The following is an 11,867-nucleotide window of genomic DNA, read 5'->3' on the forward strand; positions in this document are numbered from 1 at the left end:
TCTGGTTCAGTCTCCTATGGGGTCACTGCTCCTTCCCCTGGGTCCCGATGCGCACACTACTTTGTGTGTGCCCTCCAAGAGTGGAGTCTCTGTTTCCCCCAGTCCTGTCGAAGTCCTGCAATCAAATCCCTCCAGCCTTCTAAAGTCTGATTCTCTAAGAATTCCTCCTCCCGTTGCCAGACCCTCAGGTTGGGAAGCCTGACGTGGGGCTCAGAACCTTCACTCCAGTGGGTGGACTCCTGTGTTATAAGTGTTCTCCAGTTTGTGAGTCACCCACCCAGCAGTTATGGGATTTGATTTTACTGTAATTGCGCCCCTCCTACCGTCTCATTGTGGCTTCTCCTTTGTCTTTGGATATGGGGTATCTTTTTTGGTGAGTTCCTGTGTCTTCCTGTCGATGATTGTCCAGCAGCTAGTTGTGATTCTGGTGTTCTCATAAGAGGGAGTGAGAGCTCGTCCTTCTACTCCGCTATCTTGGTTCCTCCCTCAGAATCTTAAAATATCGTGATTAAATGAAAATAGATTGTAAAGCACACATACAAAATTATTGTGCAACTCCTAATTATACAGTCATCTGTTTACTCTTTAAGTCCTACGACTCATTTTTCTCCAGCATAAGTCAAGTTGTGTAACTTTATATCATCGTTGATTGCGCAGAATTGTTGGGTCAATAAAAATTGATTTCAGAAATTTGTCACCCCCTGAACATCTTCAGGTTTCAGTATATGTTTTCTTTTTGAGATTTGGATTTTCCTTTTTGTATATATTTTAAGAAACAAAGTCCTTTGTTAATGTATTTTATAGGAAATCCTGTTAGCAATTATGACCCATTAAAAACACTTAGCTAACAACATGTATCAGTGCTGATGACCACACAAAAACAATTTTGCCCACACAGAGCATGGTACAGGAACTGGGCTCTATTTCTTTTTTAGTGATTATAATTTATTATAACCTCTTTTGTGGACAGAAGTGGTCTATAGCCATCCAGATAACTGTACACTTCAGTATTACCTATGTTTTAGACACTTTGTGGTAAAAAAGCATCAAGAAAGTATTGTTCATGGAGTTGATGAAAAAGAAGAAAACTTACAGTTTAATATTTGTTTTACAAAGAAATGCATTATCATAATTCTTGATTTTTCTTCCCTTTTTTTAGGCTTCACATTTCTTTTGGGGATTGTGGGCTTTGATTCAAGCCAAATACTCCACTATTGAGTTTGATTTCCTTGGGTAAGTTTAATTTTACTGTATGCATTACATTTGTCTCTACTCTTTTGGGATTTACATGTAGAATTTATAGGGGACATTGTAGTTATTATTTTTAGTCAAATGCTGCAGAGGTTGCATACATTTAATAATTGGTCTGCAAGGAAATCTGGTATAATCTGTTAAATGATCTCAGTATTAGAAAAGTGTCCAGTAGGTGGTGCAATAAACTAAAAATATGTCCCTTGAAAATTTAAAAACTTAAAAAAAAAATCAGTTTAGAAAGGGTGGGTGGAAATAAACGAAGGATTAAGGTTTTTAGCTCTAATTATGTTGTTACTCTCTTTTCTCAATAGGTATGCAATTGTTCGTTTTAACCAATACTTTAAAATGAAGCCTGAGGTTACTGCATTAAAGGTGCCTGAGTAAAGAAGACATTTAATTATTCTTAAGTAGCTGAACAATGCTTGTGGATATTTTAAGAAATTCCAAAAAGCCAATATATGTTAAAATTATTTTAATTTGGTTATCTTGCTTTACAAATTATGCTTCTAAACAACCAATTTATTTTTTAAAAAGTCTGAATGATGTCAAGAAATACACCTACTGCTCTCAGTATGTGGTGGGTAAGAAGTTTGTTAAATCAGCAAAAAGGTATAAAGATGTCAGTTTAATCCTTTGATAATTTAATCTATGTTATATGTGAATTATTTATTATAAATTTAACATGAATTCTGTGACTGTTTTCATCTGTTTCATCTGTTTGTTGAGTGTAAGCAACGAAAATTTTCCAGAGAAAATTTTTTTTAAGTTTTACTTTAATAAGATTAATTTTAGTAAACATTTTAGGTGTTTAGTGTAACCTTTTTATTTTGACACACTGTTAGTTAAATGAATCATTTAGTCTTGGAATGCCAGACACTGGTTTAGATAACTTAAGATGTTCATAGAAAAATATCTGTTTAGGAGATTGAAGTACATTCACTGTCTATGCTAGTGGTACATCTTTCTGGAGTATTGGAAAGCATTTTTGGGGGGGGGGGAACATCTTAGAATTAAATTCCCCTCTTGCTATATAGTCTGGCAGTATAAATATTAATATTTACCATATAATCCTGGAATAGATATATGATGATTTTATGTTACCAAAATCTGTATTAAATAATGTTTTCATATACTATATATGGTCATTTAAGTTACAGTTTGTTTTTAAAATTTTACTATATCAAATTGTTTCTAACCAAAATTTTGTTTTACTTATTGAGATGTTGTATATTTTGTTTGTTATTAAATAGTAGCTAGTACAGCAATTGCTAATTTTTGAAACAAAGACAGAATGCTTATCATACTTGGGAACAAGAAAATGTCATTTAGATGAATTCTTTTTTACTTCTTCAGATTCATTCCTTACACTGTGGTTTTAATGTTTTAGTATGGCTCCATGTCTTTAGAATGATAGCAAATGATTACTTGATAAATGTATCAATAGTTTCAGAGAAATAAGTTGAGGTGGTTAAAAGAATTAAATAAGGAACATTTAGAACATGGATCTTGTACACTTAAAATCTGATATAACAATGTGAATTAAGCAAAAATACTCATGGTAGGAGGGCTTCTGTTTGGTTTGATTTCTTTTGATTTTGTTTGTTTTTGTCTGTTTGAGAGCGAGAGGACGGCAGTTATTATTTGGAAGGAACTTAGATCTTTGGGATAGATAAGCAAGCATCCAGTTTTGAAGACTGCTGTGTAGAGTTGAGCAGTCATGGTTAACTTTGCTTAGAAAATTAGTCTGACAAGCTTTGCACTTTGGTCACATAAGTGCCCATGTACAAAGTTGGCTTAATGGATCTGCATATTCAGAATATGCAACTACAAATTTATCCTCTGAGAAATCTTCTGGGGAGTCTGATGTATTATTCCAAGTGACTTGTATTCTCAGATAAGTGCTTTAAAATACTTGGATTATCTCAAGATGTTTAAAGCTAATAAAGTAAGTAGAAACACTTACAGGCCATTTAAAATGGTAAATTCTAGTTACATGAATAGAATCTTAAAATCTGTTTTGTGTCTATATAACAGTGTTAGACCAAGATTTGTTTTCTACCTCCCCAATGTTACAAATGTTCACTTCTGTTTTTATAAACCATATTACTGTAGGATCAATAGAATTTTACCTAATTAACTAAATGAAAGGAACCAATTAAACAATGAATAGCTTTTTATGTAATGTTAGAGTGAACTTGAAAAATTGTTTTTCATGGAATTTTCATCTGGGGCTGGAACATTTTCTTAGAACAATGAAGACTATGTAGTACTCTTGATTTTTTTGCTTTCTGACTTCTTAAAAGTGCACATATATCTTGGAGAACTGTGGGAAGAGAGAAGATCATTTTTCTACCTTACTCCATATTCTTCAAATTATTTTGAATAGAGATTCACTGAGCCATTGCTGGTAGATTGTGCATAGCTGCTAGCTGTGATACTCTTGTAAGTGGTTCAGAGAGATTCATATAGAAGTGAATGTAGAGGGGAATAAAGGCTCTCACTTTAGCCCTAGGCAATGAATCTTGGGAACAAAATAAGGTATTTAAGATATTTCCCCCACTTTTAGGCTAGATTTTGGGTATTATGATGTTCCCACTTCCTGTACAGGTTTTTGGGATCATGCTTCAGCCTAATAATAGGGTTCAAAATTTGCTTCCCTTTTAATTGACCATTTAAGGGATTCTAAAGGGAAAACATCCCTCTAAACTTTGTCCTGTGGCTTGCTGAGATGTCTTTTGCCTTTTTATGTTAAGCTAAGGAACTTGAATGCCTTACCTAATAACTCAACTGATAGTAAGCTCATTTTGTAAATATGAAAATGGTTGTTAGAGAAGTGGCATTCATGTATACTCACTGTTAGTCAATAGACCATAGTGGCCTGGATGCTTTAGCAAGCGAAATTCCACAATTTGTTTTCCCTTTGTTCCTTACATACTTGTATGATCTTACCTGACCAGTAATACTTGATTTTTTTCCCTCCTGACCCCATGTTACCACCACTTTCTGGGAATTAAAGAGATGTGGTAGTAAATCATACTGTTCACATACATGATCATTTGAGATCAATATGAGCACAAAACTCATCAACTAGGTCTGCCTGGAATGTATATAAAACAGTGTAAATAAAAATTTGTAAATTAGTGTGAGTTGTATGTTGCATATGAGATTGTGTATTGTTTTGCATTCTTTTCCCTTTTGCAGACATTTTTCTGTAAGGTAATGATCCAGCTCTTTGGTTTTAGACTGGAAATAGCCAACAAATCGGGCTGCACAGTGGGGTAACAAGAGGAACTGGAAATAGGGTTTGTCAGTTTTTGTTAATGTCAGTACTTATTTATTTAGCCTCTCAGTGCCTAATATGACTTTTTTTCAATCTTTAGTTGACCACTAGTTTTTGGAGGTTAGATTCTTGCAAGCAGTAAATTAATACATTGTTAGAATTCCATTATTTGAGTCATGATTCTAAGCTAAAGCAAATTAAAAATATAATTTTATGATTGCAGACTGAAGTGTTATCCTTCTCTGTTTTCAATGCTGTTAACCTTTTTCTACAAAAAAAACTTGAGTTTTTATATATCTCAGTGTGAATCTTAAGTCCCACATATACAAGGGAGATGATAAGTAATAGCTCCTAGTTCAACTTAAGCATGTCTCAGTTGGCTTCTCTAAGTATAAAGCTGTTCATTATGGGATTGTAAAACACAGAAGAGGTATGTGTTCTTTTAATGACTGCTAATTCCATTTTTGCTGAACTAAAAATATTTAACTTCATAAATATATTTATTATGAAACCTTCCAGATTTAAAGGAAAAATTCCCCCCAAACACTCTCAATTAAAAGTTAAAAACCTCCACTTTTAAAGTTATATAGATATTTCTTTTTTACATTACACAAAGCTTTCTGTACCATTTTTGAATTCCTTCATATGTAAATGAGAAAACTATCAGTTTGATTTTCTGCTTTAAATTGCTTTTAATAAGCGTTTTATACTACATTCCAAAGTGATATAGACTTAAGCTTTTAATATTAGTCAGTCATTCAGTTGATAGACAAAGTTAACAATGCTTTATGCTAGGAGGAGAGTTTTGTTATTGGCAGCAACTTGCACTACTTTACACAAAAGGCAAATGCTAGTAGTTTTTTATGCACAAAGGAAAGTGAATTATAAATATGTGGTAAAGCAGCTTTATCTTTATTTCAAAATTGATTTGCTCTGAATTTTCTTCATTAGATTTTTAGAATGTCTTTGACTGGAAACTTAGTTACATATTAAGGCAATCTGTTTTGTTTTTGTTTCTTTTTTTAACGAAAGACATTAGTTATATGGAACCACCTTTTTTTCTGCTACATACCACTTGTGAGATTACAGTGTTATGTCTTGGGTTTGATGTCTTCAGACAGAAAAGTGTAACGATTATTTTAAATGAATTTTTCCCCATCTTTGAGGTTTAGTCCGTAAATGTATTGCTATAAAAGAAAATGCTTGAGTTTGCATGACTTGAATACTTGAAAACTGAAATTAATAAGATATATTACACAATGAATTAGACTTTTCTGAACAGTTTTTAACACTAAATTTTTCCTTTCTGGATCATAATTTGAAATGGACAGATTTAAACTATTTGAATAGAAAAAATAATACAGTGCTTATAGAAAATACCCTTTTGACTTTGAGGCATTCAGAATTCAAGTTTTTAGTAGGTTTCTGTCCTGAAATCTGCTTTCTCTTCTTTCCTATACTTAATGCACTTACTATGCTACTGATGTTATCAAACAGCAAGTTAAAATAAAATCTGTGTTCATTACGCATCCTATGGCTTTCTAGTTATGAAAAAATGCTCTGTAAAATACTCTTAATCCCTAAATGTAGGCATATTTTTGTCTACACCTTGCCCATTAATGGTATTAATACCATTAATCATTTTAACAAAACACAAGGTGTTTATACAAATTGAAAACATTACATGTTATATTTGAACGAGTTAGTGAAGGGTAAGAAAAAGCTGGCTGATTTGAATTGTTCCATTAGTTAAATTTCAAAAGGAACTTTAACAGAGAGATTAAGACCTGATGGTATCCGTGTAAACTAGCTCCTGTGAACTGGAAAAGACCCCCCAAAAGCAGTGGAGGAAATGAGAGCGCTTGCATGGTTGTGCTGTGCTGCTACTTAAATTATGTAGTGACACCCTGTAATTTTTATTGTGCAACAATCTGAAGAAGTTTCCTGTTACTTACATGTACTAAAGTCATTATAAATTGGTAGAATCTGCAAAAAGGAAACTTTTAAACTCTACTGTATTTAGGAGCCTTTGTATAGCTGGGTGAAGTTTCCATGATTTGAAGTATTTGGATTTTAAAATATACCATTATTTTAAGAAAGAAGACCTGGCATTATTCCATGTTGTTAAATGACAGTGTCCTTATCAGTTTCAGAAGAAAAAAACAAAATGAATAATTGTCATTGCATTAGCTGTATGTTGAATTGGGAAATTGTGGCATAAAGGTTAAATTTATGTTTCTCAAATGTGAACCATAGTAGTATAATGCTGCTCTGTAAATACTGTAAGTGCTACAAATAGTCTCAGCACTGAAAATGTATTGATACCTCTCAAATGAATGCAACGTTTGATGTAGGTGTTTTGATATGCCTCAGAAAGTATCTGAGTGTCTGGGAACTTGTTAATCTGTTTGGTAATGAAGATACTTCCTGTTTTTTGTTGCTTCTTTTCATGTTTAAAATTTAATTTTTACATTTTTACTACTGTTAATTTAAGTAAAATTTGTTCTCTGGTTAAAATGGGGTTACCAGTGAAGAAAATTAAAAACAGCCTCATTCATGTAACTGCTTAAATAAAAATGCATTTTTGCTATGTGTTCATAAACTTTTAATGAATCTGTATTTCTGTTTAAATATAAGTGATGTTTAGGCTTTATTTCTGTTCAATAAGGCCTTTTACAACATTGATTAAATGAAGGAATGTATCTTTTTGAAGAGATTTATATTCTGTAAATAAAAATTGGTTGTAACAATAAAGTTGAGTTCTAACTGCTTGTATCCATAAATCTTGTTACTTCAACTTATTTTTGTGGTTTTCCTATTGTAGAAAAAGCTTTTAAATGTTTGTGTATAACTATTTGTATATTTGGAGTCTTTAAATTTCTAATCTCTGATTTTTTAATACAGTGTTTAAAAGTTTTGAAAAAAGTTTACTTTTGAAAATTTGGTTGAGATTAGAATGTAGAATATTGTATAAATTATGAAAAAATTTTGTTTACCTAGTTTAAAAATTCATTATTCTAGCCACTATACTTTGTGTTTTCACTGTGCTTGGGGCTGGAAGCAGGAATAAAGACACTGTTTGGGACTTAGCCTCTTACAGTCTAGGCAGGGACTATCCAGTCAACTAATGTTTGTTAAGCTCAGTTTCTAATTTTCAGGTAGTGTAATAGATGGTGGAGATACAAAGATAAGATATGATTTCTACCTTCAGATAATGTTTATCATGAAGATCAATTTTCCATAATGAAAATAGTCAGCAGTGTGTGTGTGTTTGTGTGTTGTTTTAGAATGCCTTCCAATTTGGGTTTGTCTGGTGTTTTCTAATGATTAGATTGAGGTTATGTATCCCAGCCAAAATACTACAGAAGTGATTTGTCCTTGTTAGAGTATCACATCTGAGGAAATCGATGTTGATGTTAATTTTGATCACCTGGTCAAAGTATTGTTCTATGTCGTCACTGTGTAGTTGTTTTCCCTGTGGTAACTACTAAGCAGTCTGTGGGGAGATACTTTAAGATTTAAGTATTTTGCCCCTTGTCAAACATCTCCTGTCCTCCTCCCCTGATTTAGCAATACTTGATAATTATCTAAACCAGTCTTTATTGTGATGGCTGCAAAATAGTCACTTCTAGTGCTGCTGCATGCTTCACGTATATCAGCCTTTTACTGTAAGGAATCTCTTGTCTATCATCTATTTATCTATCTCTGTTTACTGTAAGGAATCATCCTCTTGTGTCTGTCTGTTATCTTTCTCTTTCTCTTTCTGATCTACCATCCATGTGACTGTATTTTAAGTATATACTCATGGGTTTCTGTTTTATTGAATGCATTATAATTTGTTACTACCCTTATATATATTGATATTAAATTGAGATTTGGCTTGGGGGAACCCCATCAAATCTGGTTCATTTGTCCTTTTGATATACCCTGAAATTTTTTGAGCACTTACTTACCTTCTAGTAAAACAAGAAATTGCAGACTAATTTAGTACTTCCCTTCCTGACCCCTGGAATCAGGCATTTTCTCCAAGGAGCCTGGTTCCTTTTGGGGGGGGTTAGTATTTAGAAATTTAGATCTGAGAACTAGGGATGCTCATTGCTCCTGGGATATCACTGATCTTAGGCCCTTTTAGCTGGCAGAGCAAGGGAATGCGCGTGCGCACGCACGTGTGTGTGTGCGCACGCGCATGCACACATGCTCATATTCATGTATGTTTTAGAAATTGAGTCCATACTGACACCTCCAATTTCTGATTCAGCTTTCCAGAGTTCTTCCTTGCCTCTACCATTTCATATTTGTTTTTCTTATTTCCTTACTCTGATAATATAGATATGTATTTTTGTCAAGACTACCATAGAAATAGGCCCTTTTCAGTGTATCATATGAGGTGTAAGATGTTAATACATATGTTACTAGTGGTTTTAACCTTAGTTACTTAATTGAAGTGTCTGCCAGGTTTCTCTCCCCACGTTTTACTTTTAATTGGTAATTAGCTTGTGGAAGAGGATACTTGGAAGTTGTGCGGTTTCTTTGCTATTAATTTTAGCATCCATTGGCAGTTTTTTCCTGCAACAATATTGTGATGTTTGCATGATGTTGATTTTCTATTTCTCTCTTTCCTTCTACATTCATAAATTGGAATTTTACTGTAAGGAAGAGCTGTACCTTTATTATTTACCTTTATTTATTTATCCAACCAGTAAGGACACAAGGATATTCTGTGGGCTATAATTCTATTACAGTCATTCTGTCGCTCAGTTTGTTCCAGCTTGGTGATTGAGAGCTCCTTCAAGTTGGCTGCTGTATTCTTTCAACATTGCCCACCTCATTTTTAGAGCACTTCCTTTTTTGGCAACATAAGGTGTTCCAGGCTAGGTTTGTACTTTCCCTGCACCAACCCTCAATTCAGCTATTTCTTCACGGATCCCTGACATTTTTTTTTGTTGTTTTTTTAGAGAATATTTAGAAATTAAGGCCTGGGTGCCTTAATTGTTCATTGTTGAGCGTTACTGCTTCTAAATTCCATCAGTTGACAGAATTAGGAAATACTAGAAAAGTCAGAAGAATGCTTCAATGCACTCCCTTATATCCTCTTCCAGATTCCCCCAGTAATATTTTACTTCCTTTGCTTTACCATTTTCTCTCTATTTCTTTTTGTGAATTACTTGAGCAATTTACACACATAAATCTTCTTTACCCCTTAATATTTCAATACTTGTATTTCCTAAGAACACTGTTTTGACCTCTGATGAGTTGGTGATCATTCAAATGAATGTCCTCTGTAGTGTGGTGTTTCGGGGTTTTTGTTTGTTTTTTGGCTGCTTGCAAGTCCTGTATTTAATTGGTTTTTAGCAATTTGATTATGATGTATTTAGATGTGATTTCCTTTGTATTTATGATTCTGCTTGAATTTTGACCGTTTTGAATCTGTAAGTTTATGTCTTTTACCAAATTGGGGAAGTTTCAGCCATTATTTCTTCAAGTATTATATTCAGACTCATTCTCTCTTCCCTTTATGGGTCCCTAATTACACACAGTTAGACTGAAGTTGTTCAGCAGGTCACTAATGCTCTGTTCATTATTTTTCCAATGTCTGTTTTCTCTGTTTTCCAGATTGGATTATTCTGTTGATCTGTCTTCATACTTCGTAGACTTCTTTCCTCCCTTCTAATTTCCAAACTGCTGTTATGTCCATTCAGTGACTTTTTAAATTTTGGATATTATTTTCAGCTATAATTTCCATTTCATTGTTTTTTAGAGTTTCTATTTTTCTTTAAATTTTCTATTTATTCAATATAAGTATAGTCTTTGCATCCTGGAGCATAGTTGCTTTAAAATCCTTGTCCACGAATTTCAACAATAGATCATCCCAGGGACCATCTGTTGATTTGGTTTCTTTTGAGTATGGTTCGTATCTTCCTGTTTCTTTGTATGCCTAGTAATTTTGATTTGTTTCCTGGACTTGTGATTGATATGTTGTAGAGACTCTTGATTCTGTTATGATCCTCTGAAAAGTATTGATTTTGTTTGTTTTAGCAGGCATGTAACTTGGCTGTACTCAAACTCTGGCTCTCCTTGGTGGACAGCAGCTAAAATTTTTGATCAGTTTTTGTTTTGTTTTGTTTTTTTAGATTTAGTTGGGCTGCTTGGAATGTGCCCCACACCTGTGTAGTTTAGAAGTCAGCCAGAGATTTGGTCGGTCTGTATGCAGATTTTAGTGTCATCTCTGGGTCTTTCTCGGAATTTCTTTCCATACTTTCCAGCTGTTGCGGTTGCTTTGAACTTTGTCCTCTGGCTCTTCAAGTAAAGACTGCAGGTTTTTTGAGTTTTAGGTGCCCCACAAACCTCTGACTTGTGGCTTGCCCTCAGGTTAATAAAATGGGAAACTCAGTGCCATTCTCTTTTTCTAAATGTAAATCCTGATCTGGTTTCTTTTGCTATTGATTGCTTCCTAGTGCTTTTAGGTAGTTTTATATCCCAATTTTATAGTTATCTGTGAGAACTTTGGTCCAATAGGAGATATTCCTCCATCATTCAATGTGGAACCTCTTTAATGTAGCTTTTTCAGTTGGGAATTTAACTAATACTGTAAATTGGCATAGATGTTAAAGGTTCTGAAATTTTCTCTAATTACCACCTTCAACAAAAACCATATATTCTAACTTGCAGTGTTTTAATTAATATTCAGAAATTGTGTTATTTGTATATATTTTCCTTTTTACCCAAGTTGTTTAATTTCTAGGTGAAAGAACCTTTTTAATTTTGGTTTTGTTCTTAATATCTTGATTTATTCCATTGTGATCAGAGAGTGTTGTTATTTCTACTTTATGGTAATTATTGATGTTTTGACCTAATATATGATTCACTTTGGGCACTGTTAATCTGTGTTCTTGAAGAAGGCATATTCTCTATTGTCAGTGTGTGGTGTTATACATGTATATATTTATGTGTGAGTACACACACAGTTTATCTTCATTATCCATGGATTCCATATTTGTGAATTCGCCTGCCTGCTAAAATTTACTTATAACTCCAAAGTCAATTTTTGGGGCACTTTTGTGGTCATTTGTGGACTTGTGCCTGTGCAGAGTGGTGAAAAATTTGAGTCCCTTGACACGTGAATTCCCAGCTGAACACGCTGAGGTTCTGCCTTTTGTTTTAGCTCTCATACTGTAAATGTTCTTTTCATTATGTATTTCATTATGTATTTAGTACCACATTTTTCCCATTTTTGTGCTTTTTGTTGACGATTTCACTGTTGAAAATGGCTCTCCAAGCACAGAAGACTTCCCTTCCTTGGTTTGGTCTCAGCTCTTCTCTTCAGCTTCAGATT

At 33.6% G+C, this 11,867-nt stretch overlaps 1 protein-coding gene across 1 annotated transcript in view; it reads left to right on the forward strand.

The window, feature by feature from the left end:
* Positions 1 to 7,317, forward strand: part of ETNK1 (ethanolamine kinase 1) — a 71,915-nt gene extending 64,598 nt beyond the window's left edge. The window contains exons 7-8 of the mRNA XM_082352007.1: positions 1,160 to 1,233; positions 1,566 to 7,317. Coding sequence (XP_082208133.1) covers positions 1,160 to 1,233; positions 1,566 to 1,638 — 147 coding nt within the window. The 3' untranslated portion in view covers positions 1,639 to 7,317. The remainder of the gene's footprint in view (positions 1 to 1,159; positions 1,234 to 1,565) is intronic.
* The last annotated feature ends 4,550 nt before the right edge of the window (positions 7,318 to 11,867 follow it).

This window comes from Balaenoptera borealis (genome assembly GCF_965194805.1).
Source record: "Balaenoptera borealis genome assembly, chromosome: 13".
Taxonomy (NCBI): domain Eukaryota; kingdom Metazoa; phylum Chordata; class Mammalia; order Artiodactyla; family Balaenopteridae; genus Balaenoptera; species Balaenoptera borealis.